The 20760-nt window shown below is 45.5% G+C and overlaps 1 protein-coding gene across 4 annotated transcripts; it reads left to right on the top strand.

Annotated features, from left to right (window-relative positions):
- The first annotated feature begins 1272 nt into the window (after positions 1–1272).
- On the top strand, positions 1273–19490 carry LOC132389365 (gastrula zinc finger protein XlCGF26.1-like). 4 transcript variants are annotated; one of them, XM_059961888.1, is made up of 4 exons: positions 1273–1430; positions 5034–5206; positions 6410–6580; positions 17215–19490. In XM_059961888.1, the coding sequence occupies exon 4, from the start codon at positions 17537–17539 to the stop codon at positions 18752–18754; it is 1218 nt and encodes a 405-aa protein (XP_059817871.1). In that variant the 5' UTR covers positions 1273–1430; positions 5034–5206; positions 6410–6580; positions 17215–17536; the 3' UTR covers positions 18755–19490. The 4 variants fall into 4 exon arrangements, with proteins under 4 accessions (XP_059817871.1, XP_059817867.1, XP_059817870.1 ...); XM_059961884.1 differs by having other exon boundaries at positions 6406–6580; XM_059961887.1 differs by having other exon boundaries at positions 1273–1476; positions 6406–6580.
- The last annotated feature ends 1270 nt before the right edge of the window (positions 19491–20760 follow it).

Raw genomic sequence — 20760 nt, 5'->3', positions numbered from 1 at the left:
ACTCAACCCCATGTACCTGCCTCCTCGGCATTTCCTGTAATGCCCTGACTGATAAGCAAACTATTAGCTTCTGCCTTAACTGTACCCACAGACTTGGCCCCCACAGCCGTCTGTGTCAAGAGAATTCCACAGATTCACTGCTCTCTAACTAAATAAAATCCTACATAACTATTCTAAAAGGTCGCTCCTCAGTTTTGAGGCTGTGCCCTCTGTTATGGCTACCCAGACCATGCTAAAAGTCCTCTCCTCATCCACCCTATCCAGACCTTTCCACATTCGGTGGGTTTCAGTGAGATTTAACACCCCCACCCATCCTCATTTATAAAACATAGGTCAGTGTAGGAGAACAGGCCCAAGGCTGGAAAATGCTCCTCATATCTTAATCCCTTAATTCCCGAAATCATCTTCTTGAACACCCTCTGGACTCTCTCTAATGACAACACACGTTTTCTGAGATATGGGTCCCAAATACTCTCAGTGCGACTTGGGTTGTGCCTTATAAAGTACCAGCATTATCTATCTCCTTGTTTATATATTCTACTTCACTTTAAATAAATGACAGCATTTCATTTGCCTTCTTTATCACAGACTCAACCTGTAAACTAACCTTCTGGGAGTCTTGCCCGAGGACTCATCTTTCCTTCTGTACTCCTGTTTGAACCTTCTCCCCAATCGGATAATAGTTCACTATTCACAAACACGAGGAAGTCTGCAGATGCTGGAAATTCAAGCAACACACACAAAATGCTGGTGGAACGCAGCAGGTCAGGCAGCATCTATAGGGAAAAGCACTGTCCACGTTTCGGAACGTTTCAGGACTGACGAAGGGTCTCGGCCCGAAGCGTCGACAGCGCTTCTCCCTCCAACTGACCAGCTGTGTTCCACCAGCATTTTGCGTGTGTTGACTGATTTAAAAGAAACCAGCTCATTTTCTGTGTGGGTCTCAATTGTGTGTCGGGATGGGAAGTGAATCGAAACTATAACTCTGAGAACTCTGTGACCTGGGGCTGGAGGGAAAGGGATGGGGGAAGATATGGTGGGGAAATCTAAATACGTATGGAAATGATATAGGGAAATAATGAAATAATGTGGGAAATGCGGCGGTGGGTAGGGCGGTATGTGAAGGGCGAGGAACAGTCACCGGTCACATGGGAGATGCTCCAGCGAAACGTGATCGTGTTTTACCGCAGATCGGCAGCATTTGCAGGTTTGTTTCCGTGGCCCCGCCCACCGCCTGTGACGCATTGCGCATGCTCACAGGCCCGAACCAGGCAGTGATGTTTTTTTCGTTCTTTGTGGAAGTGGGTCAGCAGCGGGTCCGTGTCCGGGATCGGGTTCGGGATCGGGATCGGGAGGGGGTCCTCGCCCCCTTGGACGGGGGGCCGGAGACGGATTATTCTCTGCGGGGCAACACCAACAATTTCCCTTCGGTGAGTACTGAAGCCGGACCCAAGCGGGGAGGTCTGACGTTGTGTGGTGAGTTAACTTTCCCGAACTCAAACAAGAGAAAATCTGCAGATGCTGGAAATGCGAACAACGCGCACAAAATGCCGGAAGAACTCTGCAGGCCGGGCAGCATCTAGGGGAAGAATACAGTCGACATTACCGGACGAAACCCTTCGGCAGGACTGGAGAATAAAAGGTGGGGGAGGGGAAGGGAGAGAGAAACACAAGGTAATCGGTGAAACCTGAAGGGGCAGGGGATGAACTTTCCAGAACTGGCGGCCTCGCCTCGCTTCCTTCACAGAATCTGCCGGGATCGGTCCGGGTTGTGAGACCTTCACACCGAACCGTCTGAGATGAGCCGCCGCTCAGCCCCTGTTGTTCTGGTCCTATTAGCCGGAGGAAGTAAAAGATGTTTCTATCTTGTTACTGACAAAGAATTGTATAATTTGTGTCCCGTGTGTTATCTGAATTTACTTACCTGTGATGCTGCTACAAGTCAGTGTTTTTCTGTACCTGCACATTCCCGTACTTGTGCACTTCTTAATAAATTCAACAGAACCTGAGAAATCTCAGTGCGATTTGATCAGTGATGATCATTTTGGCAGCTCGGTATGTCGAATGTATGAGACAGTACACTGTTGAATGCAAAACCCTGAACAGTGTTGATAATCAGAGGGAACTTAGGCTCCAAGTGCATCGCTCCCTGAAAGAGACTGCACAGATTGATCGGGTGGTTCAGAAGGCAAATGGCATGGTTGTCTTTATCAGTTGAAGCATTGAGTTCAAAAGTCGGGAAGTTGCGTTGCAGCTTTATAAAACTAGATAGACCACATCTGGAGTGTTTCATACAGTTCTGGTCGCTCCCATTCTCGGAAGGATGTCGGGGCTTTGGAGTGGGCGCAGAAAAGGTTTACCAGGATATTGCCTGGATTAGAGGGCATGAGCTATAACGGGAGGTTGGACAAAATTGTGTCGTTTTCTCCGGAGCCTTGCCGGCTGGGGTGAGACTGGAAAGTCATTCATAAGATTACCAGAGGATTAGAAGCCATGCCTCAGAAAGGCAGCGTCTTTTATCAAGGAACTCCAGCACCCAGGGCATGTGGTTTTCTCAATGTTACCAGCAGGTAAGGAGGTACAGAAGTCTTCAGGAACAGTTTCTTCCCCTCTGCCATCCGATTGCTAAATGGATATTGAACCTTTGAACACTACCTCACATTTAAAATATATAGTATTTCTGTTTGTTGCACGATTTTTAATTTATTCACAAAAACAAAGAGAACCTACAGCACAATACAAGCCCGTCGGCTCACAAAGTCGTGCCAACATGTCCCTAACTTTGGAATTACTATGGTTACCCGTAGCCCTCTATTTTTCTCAGTTAGTATTTCTTTATTTTTCTCCAGGCACCTATTGTGCTGTCTTGTCATAACCATTTCAGCCCTGGGAAAAAGTCTCTGACTATCCACATGATCAATGCCTCTCATCATCTTATACACCTCTATCAGGCCACCTCTCATCCTCCGTTGATCCAAGTAGAAAAGGCCGAGTTCACTCAAACTTTTCTAATAAGGCATGCTCCCCAATCCAGGCAACATCTGTGTAAATCTACTCTGCACCCTTTCTATGGTTTCCACATGCTTCATGTAGTGACGCAACCAGAATTGAGCACAGTGTGGTGTGACCAGAGTCAGATATAGCTGCAACATTACCTCTCGGCTCCTAAATTCAAACCCACGATTGATGAAGGTCAATGCATCATATGCCTTCTTAATCACAGAGTCAACTGGCATAGCAGCTTTGAGTGTCCTTTGGACTGGGACCCCAGGATCCCTCTGATCCTCCACACTGCCAAGAGTCTTACCATTAATGTTATGTTCTGCCATCATGTTTGACCAAAGAAAATGAATCACTTCACACTTATCCTGGTTGAACTCCATCTGCCACTTTTCAGCCCATTTTGCATCCTATCAATGTCTCACTGAAACCTCTAACAGCCCTCCACACTATCCACAACTCCCCCAACCTTTGTGTCATCAGCAATTTTGCTAACTCATTCGTCCATTTCCTCATCCAGGTCATTTATCAAAATCACTAAGAGTAAGGGTCCCAGATATACTGTAAATGATTTAGTTGTTTATTTTTATTATTTTATTTTGGTTTTTTTCCTTCTATAATATGTATTGCATTGAACTGCTGCTGCACAGTTTTCAAATTTCATGACACACACTGGTGATAATAAACCTGATTCTGTTTCTGAGTGGACAAACAATCTATTTTTCCTGGGGGTTGAAATGTCTAATATCTGTGTCTAATGTCTAATGTCTAAATGTCTAATGTCTGTGAGAGGAGATGTAAGCAGCAAGTTTGTTTCTTTACACAGAATGGTGGGTAGCTGGAAAACTCTGCCTGGGGTGGGAGACCCGACTGGTCACGTAATCCCGTTTGCCCCTCCCATTTAACAGCAGATGGGCAGCACCTGTGCATCTGTTTCCGAGGCCCTGCCCTCCGGATGATGTGACACTCACTTCGCGCATGTTCACTGTCTCCGGCCGGGCGGTGTTTTCTTTTCCGCTCAGTGCTGAAGTGCATCATCTGTGGGATCGAGGGAAGGGTCCTCACCTCCTGGGTGGGGGAGCCAGGGGTTGGGATCACTGTCTGTGGGTTGAAGATATTGCGTTCCCATCGGTGAGTATTGAGACCGATCCCAAGCGGGGAGATCCGATGTTGGCCATGAGCCCCAAACTGAGGACCAATTACTCATTTATTTTCCAATTATCTGGGCTGATCAAAAATGTGTAGACTTCACTTAATCTGCATTGAACAATCCAAACCTGGAGCCCAGGCTGTCTATTTCCACAGAGTTGAAATGGAAGACCTACCGACAGGTAACGTGAGGCTGTTTACTGCAGATCTGCCGTGCCCTTCGCTTTGTGATGCAAGATGACGTGGTGTGTGCTCAGAGTCCCGGGATGGGTCAGGATGCTTCCTCTATGTTGTGTTGTGGAATCTGATGTTGGTCACTGAGTCCCGTTAACTTCCCCCAACTCAGCTCATTTCCTGAGGCTGCTCATATTTGTCCTTGAGCTTTCTGGCTGTTGTGTCTTCTCCTGGACTGGGGTGGGTGAGAAAGGGGAACGTCCCAGGTTTTGGGGATCTTTGATTACACTGCCTGCTTTACTGAGGGACTGGGAAGTCTAGGGGGGTGAATGGTTTCTGTGATGTGCACGTGGACAAGTGGTTAAGCAATCTGAAGGACATGAGTTTGAGCCTCAGGCCAGGCAGTGCATTGTATCCTTGAGCATGGCACTTAACCACACATTGCTCCTGCACGTTTATAGCCCAGATGGATCAAATCACCTAATCCTGTTCCTGTGTCTTATGTATTACCATGACAGAATGATGGCTCCTTCTTATGCTATTTAGTTTTGTGATGTGTGAGGGACAATAAAAGATTGTTCACTGAGATTATTATATTTGGCTTCAACGTTCAAATTTCAGTGAGTTTTGTTCTTAGTAACATGAAGCAGAAATGTTTGGTTCTCCTTTTCTTTGCTAATGTGCTTCATTATCTCTCTGGCTAATGTTAGACCTGCGGTGAGAGGTTTATTGGAAGAAAAACCCCAACTGGAAGCAAACCATGGCTGAAGATGTGGGAATAGCAACAAGTGAACTGGCCCGAGGACTGAGAGCATCAACTGGAGAGAACAACACTGAATCAGCTGACTTGAAGTTCCCACTGAGTCAGTGAGGAGGAAGTTTGGTGAGTCTCATTTACTCAAACACTGGTCCTTTATACATTACATACCTGTACAATAGAAGATGGGAAATAGTTGGAGTGAAACTGAATGTGCCCAGAAGAACCATTTATGCCTCTGTCAGGCACAGTTGCAACCACACCAGGTTTGGTAATGTGTTTCCAGCAGCCCAGCCCTTTAAAATCACTCCCATTTTGTGGAAGTCAAATCTGGATAAAGTTGTGGAAATCGGGCAGAATCTGAAGTTGCTGGAGATCTGCACTAAAAACTGAAAATGTTTCAAGTCATCCTGACAAAATGTTATTAACCTGAATTGTAAAGATTGTTCCCCTCCCCACAGCTGGTCCTTACATGCTGAGCAGTTTGGTAATTACAATTTCTTTTATTACATTCATTCTGGATTAGTTTCTGTTTCCTGAAATGTACCTGTTTTACCGTGGGAGTGGAAATGGCTCACTCTGTGATAGTAGAACAGTAAAGTAACCACAACTTTTCCCTGCAAATTACTCTGGTACCAATTAGTTTGTTATTCCTAGAAATGTGTTCAGTACAGTTGTTGCTAACAAGGTTTACAAGAATAATCTCAGGAATGTTCGGCATTATGTATGAGGAGCATTTGATTGTTCTGGACCTGTGCTCAATGGAGTTCATCAGGACGGTGGGGGTGCTGGGGGATGTATGGTTAAGTAAACCTACCAAATGCTGAAAAGCCTGGATACAGTGGACATGGAGAGGATGTTTCCATAAGACTGTGATCTGACAGCGCAGTCTCAGAATAAAGAAGCTTCCCTTTAAAACAGAGAGGGAAAAAAAATTGGCCAGAAGATGTCTGATCTGTGGAATTTGTTGCCACAGAGGTTGGCTGAAGCTGCCATTTGGGTATACATATGACAGAGATTAACATATTGATGATTGCTGAGCAGCTCAGGGTTACAGGAGGAAGGCAGGAATGTGGTGTTGGAATGAAAATCAGCCATGGTTAAATGGTGGGGCAGACCAGTTGGACCAAAGCACATAATTCTGTTCCTGACTGAATGATGGCTCCTCCTTATCCCATATTGGTTTGTGATGTGTGAGTGAAAATAAAAAATGTTTACTGAAATCATTATATCAGCCTTCAACGTTTTGTTCTTAGTAACATTAAGCAGAAATATTTGGTTCTCCTTTTTATTGTTATTGTGCTTCTTTATCACTCTGGTTAAAGTTAGACCTGCAGTGAGAGGTTTATTGGAAGAAAAACCCCAAATGGAAGCAAACCACGACTGAAGACGGGAACAGCAATAAGTGAACCAGCCTGAGGACTGAGAACATAAACTGGAGAGAACAACTCTGCCTCAGGAGAATCGGAGATTCCATTGATTCAGTCAGGAGAAAGTTTGGTGAGTCTCATTTACTCAAACACTGGTCCTTTAGACATTACATACCTGTAAAAGGGAAGGTGGGTTATAGTTGGAGTGAGACTGAATGTGCCCAGAACAACCAGTTATGCCTCTGTCAGACCCAGTTACAATCACTCCAGGTCTGGTACTGAGCTTCCGGTTTCCAGCCCTTTAAAACCACTCCCATCCTGTAAGTCGAAGCTGGAGAGAGTCACTCAGAGACCGTGCGGTACAAACTCTTTATTCCACGTACCTGGGGCTTACTCAGTTAGTCGCTCATTCAGGAACAGTCAATGACTTTCCCCACCCAATCCACTAACTGACTAACAATTCCCCTTACACCACGGATATATCCATCCAGATACCCCCACACAAGACAGGCTGGAGCCAAAGGTATTTACTACATGAGCCGCCCCTATTGACAAATTACAAAACAGTCATAAAGGATTCCAGACACAGAACAGACTGAAGCTGTCCTATCTCTTCTCATGAGTGCACATGGAAACTTGAAACTCCAGCTAGCTACCCTCAAAAAGAAACACGGCTCAGCACATCGGTTGATCATCAGCAGTTTCTTTCAGAAAAACAGGCTGCTATTGTTTAACAAAGTGTTAACCATTTTACAGACTTTATCATTCCCTCCTTTTGATCATTACAATATCAACAAAGCACTAACTTTTTATAGAGAAAGCAACTGATGACAGCATTGGCTTATCAGTGGGTAAAGACAGTGTACAACAGTAATTACAACAAAGATATGTACAACTATTAGGCTATAATGCAGTATCATGCCCCACATATTACCAAACAGGCCTTCACAGATCACCATTTCGATCCTTCAGTGAACCCATGTAAATCCTGCCCTACTTTCTTGATGCTGTCAGTCTCCGTGACAGTGTGCTCGGAGAGGGATGTAATGGTAGTAGATTCATCAGGGATATAGGTTCAACATTCTGTGTCGATAATAGCACAGGTTCCCCCTTTCTCAGCTAGGATAAAATCTAAAGCCATATGATTCTGTAGGACTGTTTGCCAGATTGCAATCATTTCAGTGGATATTTCTGTTACTTGGGCCTGTGTTTCTCTCAAGGCCCCTGCAGTATCGTGGCCAGCTCCTCAAGTGCTGTATCCAAATTGAATATCTCTGATGAATTCCTGGCTACTCCATAGGAGAGAAAAGTAATCATCCACAATCAATCAGTCTCAGTTGTTCCTCTCTGCTGCTGGACACCTGCAAGTATGGCCAGGATGCATGTTTCCCAGTATTGGAAGTTCCGTTTGGTGGGGGCCTGAGACACCATTCCTCAAAACACTGACAGCCACAGTCATCTCTGACTGGACCACAGGTCCTCAACTCACTTCCCCGTATGTTATTTGAGAAAGCCCAGGCTGAGAGTTCCTCACTCTGGTTGAGCGGGATTACTGACATTGGAACCATAGTTTTACCATGCTGTGGAATTTCAGCCCAAACCCAGCAGGCCCCTAGTTCTACCTGATTGGCACAGGTATTACAGAAAGATGGAAATGTGTTAACATGGGGGCCCCCGGATGCTGGGGTGAGCCCTCTCAAACACATAAACATGAACACCACTAACAACCAATACATTTTCCATTAGTCCGAGAGAGACCTTCTACTCAGTTCCTTCAGTAACATGTTTGGCGCCTAATGATGTATCCACCGAGATTGCCCCTTCAGTTTCTCAGCTGTGGGAGTGGTCGGTAACACCTGATATGGTCCTCTCCACTGAGGTCCAAGATTCCCTTAATCCCAGTTCTTCATCAGGAAAAAAAATCCCAGGTTCTATGGTGCAGAGTAGTTCTCTTCCTTGTATGCCTGTCATACCTGTGAATGTATGCTTGGAAAATTTTGGTTAGTTGGCATATATATTTCCCCATGCCTTCCCCTCGGGTATGAATATCCAATTTTGCTGGTAGACTTTCTGGGAGCAATGGTACACAAGGTCTTAGTCCCTAGGGTCTCCTCATGGGCCATCCATAAATGATTTCAGCTGGTGACAACCCTGTTTTCCCCTGTGGGGTAACCCTCATGTGGAACTGGGTAATGGTAGGACCTTCAACCAGGTGAGTCCAGTCTCCACTGTTAGTCTGGCCAATTTACTCTTCAGAGTGCCATTGGCTCTCTCCACTCTGCCAGCGGCCCGTGGGTGGTGTACACAGTGGAATTGTTGCTGGATAGCTAGTTCGTTATGTATGCCTTTGTTTACTTTCATCACGAAGTGTGGGTCATTGTCAGAGCTCAGCATCTCTGCCAGGCCGTACCTGAGAATTATTTCCCATAATAATACCTTCACAACAGTCATAACAGTATTATTGGTAGTTGGAACAGCTTCAACCCATCTACTAAACATATCTATAATATCTCAGCAGTATCTATAGCAATGTACTCTAGGCAATTCAATCAAATCAACTTGTAGACACGAAAAGGTCCACCTGTCAAGGGACTCGTACCTGGTGTGCAGGGCACAGGTTACCAACCATTCCGTCCTTTCCCAGGTGTGTACAATTATGTATATAATCGACCAATATTGGTAAAAACTGTGTAGGAACACAAACCTGTCCCACTGGGGTGAACCAAAAACCTAGGCCGGGGTCTTTCTGGCACCCCATATGGGACCACAGTTTTCACTCCTCCTCAGAGGCATCCCCCTGAGAAAAACAAAACTTACGGTAGCTGTAGAACGGTGAGTAAGTTGTTTACAAAGGTTGCATTACTAATGGGGTGGCCAGAGGAAGTCAGGAATCCCCATGTTCCCAGAGAGCCCCGTAGTCATGTACAATCCCAAATGCATAACGGAAGTCTGTGTAAACGTTCCCACTTTAGTCTGTTGCTGGGATACAGGCACGAGTCAGAGCAAACAGCTCAGCCTTCTGGGCAGAGACAGCTGCTTCAAAAGAGGCCTGTTCAGTTACTTCACTGTCCGTCACTATTGCATAGTCAGAATATTGTTATCCTGCTGGATCCACAAAAGAGCTTCCATTCTCATAAAACTTTGCCTCGGGATTGAGGGGATATTGCTAAATGGATGGGAGAGTCTGTCCTTCTTTCATGGTGATCCAGACAGGGGGGCAGTTGGTGCAACAGACTTCTCGGCCTGAAATTGCACAGAGATGGGGTACAGCATCTTGGGATTGGTCACTATTAAAAGGTTGTCTTACCAGATATCCCGTCTTCACCTCAGACTCCTTCCCGTATTGGACTAGACCCACAGCCAGTCTTGCCAGTCTCCTTCGGTGCTGGAGGCTTGTTTCGTTAGGGTGTAGGCCAGGAACCCTGGGCTCTTTGGCTTGAACCCAGAGCAAATCCTAATGGTGGTATGGGGAACTACCAGTTCTGTCTGTCGCCAAAGGAAATCCGGAAATTCGGCCAGTAATGCAATACCGTCTCTTCCTTTAACCTCTCTAATCACCGTGACTGGGAACTTCTGTCCCTCGAGGGATGTATAATATTGGCTTTCCTCAGTGGCACACCCTGTAGGGTCAAAGCACAGAGTCACATGAGGGTCGGCTGCTGGCAGAAGGAGTGGGGTCCAAATTAAGTGCCCTCCACTTGGGGGTCAGAAACTGGGGAAGCTGTCGGTTGTTCTCCTGACAAGGGTGACAGCATTGTCTGTGCAAAGAATCTCGACTTCCAACGGACAGAGCAAGTCTCTCCCTGCTAGATTACACCCCCCGTCTGGTGGTGAATGTAAATGAAACCTCACACTGGCTTCCATGGAATTCCACCTGCAGTGGCTGGGTACGTGAATACGTACTGTTACGTATTCAGGCAACAATAAATATATGAGTTCGGCAAGGGTTTCTTATAACAAACAACACATTTATTAAACACAGAAAACAAACCCCCCCAAAAGTAAACAAACACTCCCGTAACCGGAAACAGCTGCTGAGCGGCTGTTCAAACAGTTCGTAAAGTGATATTCCAAAACAGTTCTTTAAAGTGGTATTGCCAAAAACAGTTCTTTAAAGTGGTATTGCCAAAAACAGTTCTTTAAAGTGGTATTGCCAAAAGTTCGATATGCTCACAGTCCATTTAAAAGGAGAGACTTTATAGGACGATTTAGGTTCTCTTTCACATCGCTTGCTTCGATCCCCGACGTCGAACTTCCCACGAAGAATTTACGAAACAGAACGGCTTAAAGGCACTGACCTTTCCTTCTCCACTACCTTCAATCCTTTCTAGGTAAACCTAGGGATTAACACGAAGATAGTCAACGAAATCCTTCCAAATAAGGATCAAAAAAAGGTCGCCCCCGTTTCACCGTAGAAAGCAATTCTCCTCGATCTTTAACTTCCAATCTTGAATCTTCACTCTCCTCTAATTCCCTCGAACTAACAGAATCATAAAGAACCTGTTGGCATTAACCTTTTAAACTTAGGCATTAAATAAAAACTTCATCCTTCAACTAAACTGCGTCATCACTTCAAACACGCAGTGGCATGAAGTCAACTTGGCAAATCCAGCCACGAACTGCCCCTCCTCACAGGGTGGGGTCTACCTTTTATAACCTGTTAAAAAAAACCTGTCACTTGATCTCTACTGGCGGGAAAATGACGTCATTCCACCATCACAAGACCATCACCTCAAGTCCAGTACAGCTTCAACCCCAGTCACATGACAAGGGCTCCACTGTCATGTATCACGAGTACGTAACAGTACGTTCCGTGCCTTCGAACCCAGACAGAGTGATTGTAGCATCTGATAGCTGGAATCCCTGTTCCGATCCTATTTCCTGATCGAGAGTGGTTGTGGTTGCCCTCATATCAATCATAAATGGAACTGGATTTCCAGCAACTTGGAATATTACATCGGGCTCTTCCTGAGGGTTGGCACTCATAGTTGGAAGCATCTTCTTGTCAGTTTCTAAATGGGTTGTTGATCCCACCTGTCCCTTGGTAGGTTTTTGCTCCCATTTCTGTTCCTCAGATATAGCCCGTTCGCATCCTTCTTCCCGCTGAGCATATTCACCTTTAATATTAGTTCCCTTCGGGGTTGATCGGGATTCGAAAGTTGGGTCCAAATGATATGTCAAAGCTCGTCGCATTAGATTTCGGTCATTGTCAGGCCAATCCATATTATTTGTTTTAATCATGTTGGCTAACTTAGTTGGTAAGCATTGGAGCAGTAGGGCATTGAACTGGGGGGACAGATTCCCATCATTAAAGGCTTGGTCTCCTGCGAAGGTGCCGTAGCAGGCCACAAATCACTCTCAATAGTCTGGTCCCCATTCCCAGGCTTAAGTTTGCATTCAGGTACTTTAGTGATGTTCACAGGTTGCTAGAGAGCTGTTTACAAAGCTTGAATGATCTGGTCCATCTGTTCATTCTCATTATGTTTTCCCACCTGTAACTCCTGATAGGTTTGGTATCTCAATTCTGCCTTCCATTTCCTCCCCTCATCACCTGAGAGAATCATGCAGGAGAGACCAAATAAATCATGCGGAGTTGCATTAAACATTTGTATAGTACTGTGGGCACACTGAGCAAACTGTGCTGCTTTGTCCTTTCTATCTGGGGCCTGATTCAGGATCATTATCATTTCTTGATGCTTCCAGGGAGCATACACAGGAATCACTGAGGGCTGTCCCTCCTCCTTGTCCTAGGGGAAGCATTTGCTACTGCTGTTCAGGAGGATTTAAACTAATGTGGCGGGGGATAGGAACAAGTGCAGAGAGACAGGCAGGCAGGCAGTCAAATCCAGGGCAAAAATCAAAAAGGGCCACTTTTCAACATAATTGTATAAGGGCTAAGAGTGTTGTAAAAACAAGCCTGCAGGCTTTGTGTGTCAATGCAAGGAGCATTCATAATCAGGTGGATGATTTGAATGTGCAGATAGTTATTAATGAATATGATATAGTTGGAACCACATAGACATGGCTCCAGAGTGACCAAGGATGGGAGCTCAACATCCAGGGATATTCAATATTCAGGAGGGATAGGCAGGAAAGAAAAGGAGGTGGGGTAGCGTTGCTGGTTAGAGAAGAGATTAACGCAATAGAAAGGAAGGACATTAGCCTGGAGGATGTGGAATCGATATGGGTACAGCTGTTTAACACTGAGGGGCATAAAACGCTGGTGGTAGTTGTGTACAGGCCACCTAACCGTAGTAGTGAAGTTGGGGATGGCATTAAACAGGATATTAGAAATGCGTGCAAAAAAGAAACACTAGTTATAATGGATGACTTCAATCTACATATAGATTGGGTGTACCAAATTGGTAAGGGTGCTGAGGAAGAGGATTTCTTAGAATGTGTGCGGGATGGTTTTCTGAACACAATACTCCAGGTGCGGTCTCACCAAGGCCTTGTACAACTGCAGCAGAACCTCCCTGCTCCTGTACTCAAATGCTTTTGCTATGAATGCCAGCATACCTTTCGCCTTTTTCACCGCCTGCTGTACCTGCATGCCTCCCTTCAATGACTGGTGTACAATGACACCCAGGTTTCGTTGCACCTCCCCTTTTCCTAATCGGCCACCGTTCAGATAATAATCTGTTTTCCTGTTCTTGCAACCAAAATGGATAACCTCATATTTATCCTCATTAAATTGCATCTGCCATGAATTTGCCCACTCACCTAACCTATCCAAGTCACCCTGCATCCTCTCAGCACCCTCCTTACAGCTAACACCGCCGACCAGCTTCATGTCATCCGCAAACGTGCAGATGCTGCATTTAATTCCCTCATCTAAAATCATTAATATATATTGTAAACAACTGGGGTCCCTGCACTGAGCCTTGTGGTACCCCACTAGTCATTGCCTGCCATTCTGAAAAGTTCCCGTTTACTCCCACTCTTTGCTTCCTGTCTGCCAACCAATTCTCTATCCACATCAATACCATACCCCCAATACTGAGTGTGTTAAGTTTACACACTAATCTCCTGTGTGGGACCTTGTCAAAAGCCTTTTGAAAATCTAAGTATACCACATCTACTGGCTCTCCCCTATCCACTCTACTAGTTACATCTTCAAAAAATTCTATAAGATTCGTCAGACCGGAATTTCCTTTCACAAATCCATGCTGACTTTGTCTGATGATTTCACCTCTTTCCAAATGTGCTGTTATCACATCTTTGATAACCGACTCTAGCATTATTCCCACCACCGACGTCAGAATAATTGGTCTATGATTCCCCGGTTTTTCTCTCCCTCCTTTTTTAAAAAAGTGGGCTTACATTAGCCACCTTCCAATCCTCAGGAATTAATCCAGAATCTAAGGAGTTTTGAAAAATTATCACTAATGCATCCACTATTTCTTGGGCTACTCTGGGATGCAGAACATCTGGCCCTGGGGATTTATCTGCCTTTAATCCCTTCAATTTACCTAACACCACTTCCCTACTAACATGTATTGCCCTCAGTTCCTCCATCTCACTAGACCCTCGGTCGCTTACTATTTGCGGAGGGTTATTTATGTCCTCCTTAGCGAAGACAGAACCAAAGTAGTTATTCAACTGGTGTGCCATGTCTTTGTTCCCTATGATCAATTCAACTGTTTCTGACTGTAAAGGTCCTTACATTTGTCTTGACCTGTCTTTTTCTTTTCACATATCTGTAAAACCTGTTACAGTCAGTTTTTATGTTCCCTGCCAGCTTTCTCTCATAATCTTTTTTCCCTTTCCTAATTAAGCCTTTTGTCCTCCTCTGCTGGTGTCTGAATTTCTCCCAGTCCCCAGGTGTGGCACATTTTTTTGCTAATTTATATGTTTCTTCTTTGGACTTGATACTATCCCTAATTTCCCTTGTCAGCCACAGGTGCACTACCTTCCCGGGTTTATTCTTTTGCCAAACTGGGATGAACAATTGTTGTAGTTCATCCATGCTTTAAATGCTTGCCACTGCATATTCACCGTCAACCCTTTAAGTATCATTTGCCAGTCTATCTTAGCTAATTCACGTCTCATACCTTCAAAGTTACCTTTCTTTAAGTTCAGAACCCTTGTTTCTGAATTAACTATGTCACTCTCCATCTTAATGAAGAATTCCACCATATTATGGTCACTCTTACCCAAGGGGCCTCGCACGACAAGATTGCTAACTAACCCTTTCTTTTTGCTCAATGCACAATGTAGAATGGCCTGCTCTCTAGTTGGTTCCGCAACATTCAAAGGCAATGGCAAGCATTTAAAAATTGCATGGATGAACTACAACAAGTTTTAAGTTTTTCAGCTTAAACCTATTCCCCCTCGTGTTAGCTGTTTCAGCCCTGGGGAAGAAGCCGCTGGCTATCCACACGACCAATGCCTCTCATCATCTTATGCACTTGCATGATTTTCTACAGGGTGAATAAGACGATGAGCTCACTGTGGTTTTTACGTTCTCTCTCTCTCTCTCTCTCTCTCTCTCTCTCTCTCTCTCTCTCTCTCTCTCCTTGTGTCTAATGTCACAGCCCCGCCTCACTCAGGCACAAAGTGACACTCACAGTAAGCGAACCTGTGGTCTCGTAACACAATGCACCTCTAAGGTCTGACAGCAGACTAGCGAGTGAATCTTCGATGGTGCAGAGTCAAAAACAAAAAAGTTGCCAGCCTGAGTCAGCGTTTTGGGGCTCCAGAGAGCGATGGGGTCTAGAATTTACCAGGAGGAGGAGGAATCAGACCAGCAGGATGTGGCTACAAAAGAAAGGTCAGAAACATTTGGAAACTGGTTGTCCGGAAAAAAAGGTGGTTAATTTCAGGCAGCAAATGTGGAGAGGAATAAAAAGACAATGTTTAGGCTGAGCCCCTTCAGCATGCCTGGACTGTGTACTCTGCTGCTTAGTTCCTCTCTGAATTGCAGAGCTCCTCCAGCGTTTTGTGTGTGTGTGTCTCTGTATTTCCAGCAACTGCAGAATCTCCTGTGTTTTATATCTGCATTTTACTTTGGCGTGAGATACACGTTGATATTGAGTACATTGAGTATATTTTATGGGAGCTGCTTTCTACGTTAAAACAGCTGCAGAATTTTTCTATACACACTATAAAAAAAATGAGGTATGGACATTGAACCGGTGCTTGCAGAAATGGTTAATGGCATCGTGATTACCCATAGGGCCATGCATTAAGAATTTTGCCAGCGCTAAAGCGCTGATGAAATGCGCAGGTGTCAGGCTGAGGACGTCCCTGAGTATCACGCATGCGCGCAGTACACTGAAGGCTTTAAAAATGTCGGGTGCAGGTAATAGCGATTCTCCGTGTTTTTATCTTAAACACCGACTTCGCGACAATTCCTGTGAAATCTGGACACCATGGCCAACAATCCCGGGACAGTCCTGCTCTTGTCCCTGTCTCTCAGCACCACGATCCATACACAGGCCCCGGGGAGCTTCTGGCTGCTGAGTGAATGGGAACCAATGGATCTTTCAGACAGAGCTGAGCTCCAGCTATAATAACGGCAAGGATTAGGAACTCAGAGAAAGGGAACAAAATCTTTTACATCACCAGTTGAGAAAATCACCTTTGTTTTACCTCCAATCACTAATAAGAGAAAATCTGAAGATGCTGGAAATCCAAGCAACACACACAAAATGCTGGAGGAATTCAGCATTGGTACTCTTTTCCGTAGATGCTGCCTGGCCTGATGAGTTCCTCCAGCATTTTGTGTGTGTTGCTTGTTCTACCTCCTCTTGTTCTGGACTTTTCTACCGGTGATAACATGTATTGTCCCATTCTCTCTGGGTACTGAATGATATCAAGCACCTTTGCCCTGGGCAGCAAGTAGCTTTCACATCTCAAATGTGCCAGACTCCAGTGAGACAGAAAGACTACTGCCCTTCCCTTCGTATTCATTGGCATTGCAATCACTGAGTTCACCACTGTCAGTCTTTGTCTGATGTGTGTATTGTGGCGATGCAAACGTTGCTGGAGAATTGGGGGAGGCTTCAAGGGAGGATAGAAACTGAGTTCACCACTGTCAGTCATTGGGGGCGGGGGAGGGTTCAGGGGAAATATTTATGTAGAATATAGAATCTGGTGATATTTGTGTGTATTCTGGTGTTGCAAAAGTTGCTGGAGAATTTGCAAGTGGGAAGAAGTGGAATGATATTTGGAAATCTGACTTGTTAAAGCATAACTTAGCAAGCAAACAACATAGGGACAACATGCAAAAACTTTGGTGAGAAAATCCTTCATTACCCATTACAGGCCTGCTACATAGGTTGTGTGAGAGTGTAGATGAACTGGATTGAACCCAGAGGAGATCAAAGTTCCTATTGACTGTGATTTTCTAGCTGTGAAAATGAATACCTCTCTATATAAAATTCACTGTGCACATCTTGTCACTGGGTAAAAAAAATGCACAGTGCAAGATTTATGTACACACTGGTTATTACAAATTAGAGGGGGTATTGGAGGGAAGATGGGGAAACCTGTAGTGTCCCTGATGCCCTCACTTACAAGAAGTGCATCCAGCTGCAGCTTGTAACCCTGCACTTTAAGGAGTTGGAACTTGAAACACATATGGGAATTGATGGTCATTCCAGATGCCAGCACTCTGCCCAGTCAGGAGATGATTTATCTTCCAACTTGGGTTTAACCTCACCGTAACAGTGTGATACCAAATCAAATCTTAGCAACTCAAGTAATCTCATCTGAAATGTTGTCCTACACTCATTGATGGATTTTGTAAATCTTTTACAGGTTAAAAACGGGAAGGAATTTGTCTCCAGGAATCTCAAACACGGCACAACAGTTTTTTTGTCTCTGTCCAGATATTTAAGAAGTGGAGCAAGGGATTCAATCAACCATCCTTCCTGCTCAGACTGTGGGGAGGGATTCACTTGGTCATTTCAACTGAAGGTACATCAGCAAGTTCACACTGGGCAAGGCCATTCATCTGTTCTGTGTGTGAGAAAGGATTCTGTCGGGCATCCCACCTGTGGACACACCGGTCAGATGACACTGGGCAGAGCTGGTCATCTGCTGAATTTTGGGGAAGGGATTCTCTCGGTCATCTGACCTAATGGCACACCAACGTGTTCACACCAGGGAGCAGGCATTCACCTGCACAGTCTGTGGGAAGGGATTCACTGCGTCATCCAACCTACAGAGACATCAGCGAGTTCACACGGGGGAGAAGCCATTCACCTGCACAGTCTGTGGGAAGGGATTCACTCAGTCATCCCACCTACAGAGTCATCAGCGAGTTCACACTGGGGAGAAGCCGTTCATTTGCTCAGTCTGTGGGAAGGGATTCACTCAGTCATCCCAACTACAGAGTCATCAGCAAGTTCACACTGGGGAGAAGCCATTCACCTGCTCAGTCTGTGGGAAGGGATTCTCTCAGTCATCCAACCTACAGAATCATCAGCGAGTTCACACTGGGGAGAAGCCGTTCACCTGTTCAGAATGTGGGATAGGATTCACTCAGTCATCCCAACTACTGGCACATCAGTCAGTTCATAATGGGGAGTGGCCATTCACCTGCTCAGTCTGTGGGAAGGGATTCACTCAGTCATCCCACCTACAGAGTCATCAGCGAGTTCACACTAGAGAGAAGCCGTTCACCTGCTCAGTCTGTGGGAAGGGATTCACTCAGTCATCCCAACTACAGAATCATCAGCGACATCACACTGAGGAGTGGCTGTTCACCTGCTCAGAATGTGGGAAAAGATTCACTCAGTCATCCACCCTACTGAGTCATCAGCGTGTTCACACTGGGGAGAAGCCGTTCACCTGCTCAGAATGTGGGAAAAGATTCACTCACTCATCCACCCTACAGAGACACCAGCGAGTTCACACTGGGGAGAGGCCATTCACCTGCTCAGTCTGTGGGAAGGGATTCACTCGGTCATCCATCCTACAGAGTCATCAGCGAGTTCACACTGGGGAGAAGCCGTTCACCTGCTCAGTCTGTGGGAAGGGATTCACTCATTTATCCAGCCTACAGAGTCATCAGCGAGTTCACACTGGGGAGAGGCCATTAACCTGCTCAGACTGTGGGAAGAGTTTCACTCGGTCATCCCAACTACTGGCACACCAGTCAGTTCATACTGGGGAGAAGCCGTTCACCTGCTCAGTCTGTGGGAAGGGATTCACTCAGTCATCCAGCTTACAGAGTCATCAGCGATTTCACACTGGGGAGAGGCCGTTCAACTTAGACTGTGGGATAGGATTCACTCGGTCATCACAACTACTGGCACACCAGTCTGTTCACAGTGGGGACTGGCCGTTGTTATGAATCCCTGGGTTTTGTTTGATGTGGACTGTCATTTTAAGAGAGAGAGACAGGGATTAGGATGCCGACTCAGTCTGACTTGCTGCTTGTTTTCATTGCTCGCAGCTTGTTTAGTTTTAACCGAGGACACAGACACTCAGAGACAGACAGAGACAAAGGAGGAAAAATGGAAGGATCGAAACCAGGGAACTAGTGGCCAAGGGTCACTGTTTGAAACTTTCCTATGCCCACAAGGACGGGTTAATTATCGATTCACCGTACATCGAATGTGTGGTTGTCATCTCATTTGATCCTTAAGAGTGGATTGGATTTGGCGCATCCTGTGGAGACCACTTATGTGTTAACCCTTGCCTGGCTGTGGTGTGGTAGTTCACGAAGACAATACCCCTTGTGACAAGTCACTTTCGATGATAATTTGTATGTGGATTTGGAACAATGACGGATAAAATCTCCAGCAACTGTTCTCTCGTTTTACCACCGTGGAACCTGTGCAATTCTACATATTTGACTTCTCTCGCCATTTACCCTGGATCATAACTCACTCTCTCTCATCGCCTATTCTGTAGTTGAACTGAACTTTCATACTTTACCATCTCAAGACTGGAAGCCTTGTTTCCCCTGAGCTCAATAGTTTGGGAGTAACATTTACACACATTTATAAACTTAACACTGTTAACTTCTGTTTATCTTGTTGAAGTTGCAATTTTACAAGTAGATTCTAATAAAGACAGATTTAACATCAAAACCAGACTCCAGGTGTAGTCTATTGCTGCTGGCTTGTTTCTAAAGCATTATGGTTCGTAACAAATTTGGGGCCTGCGTCTGGGATATGAACAAATTTGGGGGCTATTAATCGATGAATTATCGATTTGATTGGGGAAATCCCTTTTGATTTATTTGTGTGTGGAAATCAGGAGCAATGGACATTTATAAATTTCTGGAAGCGCCAACCCCTGAGGCATTAGGAAAAGCCAAAAAGAATGAATTGCTGACTGTTGCTAATGGGCTGAATCTTAAGCAGGTAAGGGGGTGTGAAGGACCAGAGCAAGCATGAAACTGGGAGAGGAGGTAAAATTAAACCAATAGGGGTTTTATTATAAAATATAGGCACCCACCCCCTTTTTCAGAGACTGGGATCCCTGTTTCAACTGCTAATGATGTGCATTGCAATGTGTTCACCTCTCAGTCCTCGATTCTCTAAATGAAAGGGTTATCACATTTGATCTTTCTTTATATGATGACCCAACCATTTCAGGGATCAGTCTGTTGAAACTTCATTGCACTCTCTAATACAAATACTCTCCAATCACTTTTTTAATCCTCTGTGCAAAAAATGTCCATCTTCTGCAGCCCCGTGTTGCCCCAACGACTCACCTCCTACCCCCGTCATTGGCCCCACTTGCAGGTCAACCGTCTGTCGGTGTTTCCTCCCCTATGTGAATCCCTCTGCTCGCCACCACCGTGGGCTCAGACATTTCCACAGATTTCCAGCGGGGCAAACATCTTTTCCGCTCCCTCTCACACCATCTTTTTCCTTTCAATTAAATCCCTCCTCTCCCTCCCCAGGGAACTGGCATCAAACCGACAGGCCAAGCGGTCTCCACCTCTCGGCGACATATCAGACTCCGGCTGCAGGAGACGCTTCACAAACGCCCCAACTTCCCTTGGAGGGAAATGGAAATAAATCAAAAAACGGACATTTACTCCGCTGTGATGTGGAGTTTGAGGCCAGAGAGGGAGGCGAACTCAGCGGGGGTAACACCCTCTGGACTTGTCCACCTCTGCGACTGGTGGTAACAAGTGATTGACTTCGCTTTGCACCAATGGGAATAGCGCAGCCCCTGAATCCTTTGTTGACAGCGGTGGGGGAGGGCTGGTCACGTGACTATTAGCCCAGCTATTAAACTGATAAAGCCCGAGCTCACCAGCGCATGGATGACGTAAGACGCTGTGCACGTAAGGGCAGATCCCGGTGTGGGAAGCCCATGCGTGACGTCAGGCGCGAGGGG

This window comes from Hypanus sabinus, unplaced genomic scaffold (assembly GCF_030144855.1).
Source record: "Hypanus sabinus isolate sHypSab1 unplaced genomic scaffold, sHypSab1.hap1 scaffold_548, whole genome shotgun sequence".
NCBI classification, from domain to species: domain Eukaryota; kingdom Metazoa; phylum Chordata; class Chondrichthyes; order Myliobatiformes; family Dasyatidae; genus Hypanus; species Hypanus sabinus.
Note: the sequence above shows the minus strand (reverse complement) of the source record. Positions and strands in the feature narration are given on the sequence as shown.

Coding starts and splice junctions, on each gene's coding strand:
- LOC132389365 (XM_059961888.1), top strand. CDS start 17,537: ATGGCACACCAACGTGTTCACACCAGGGAGCAGGCATTCACCTGCACA.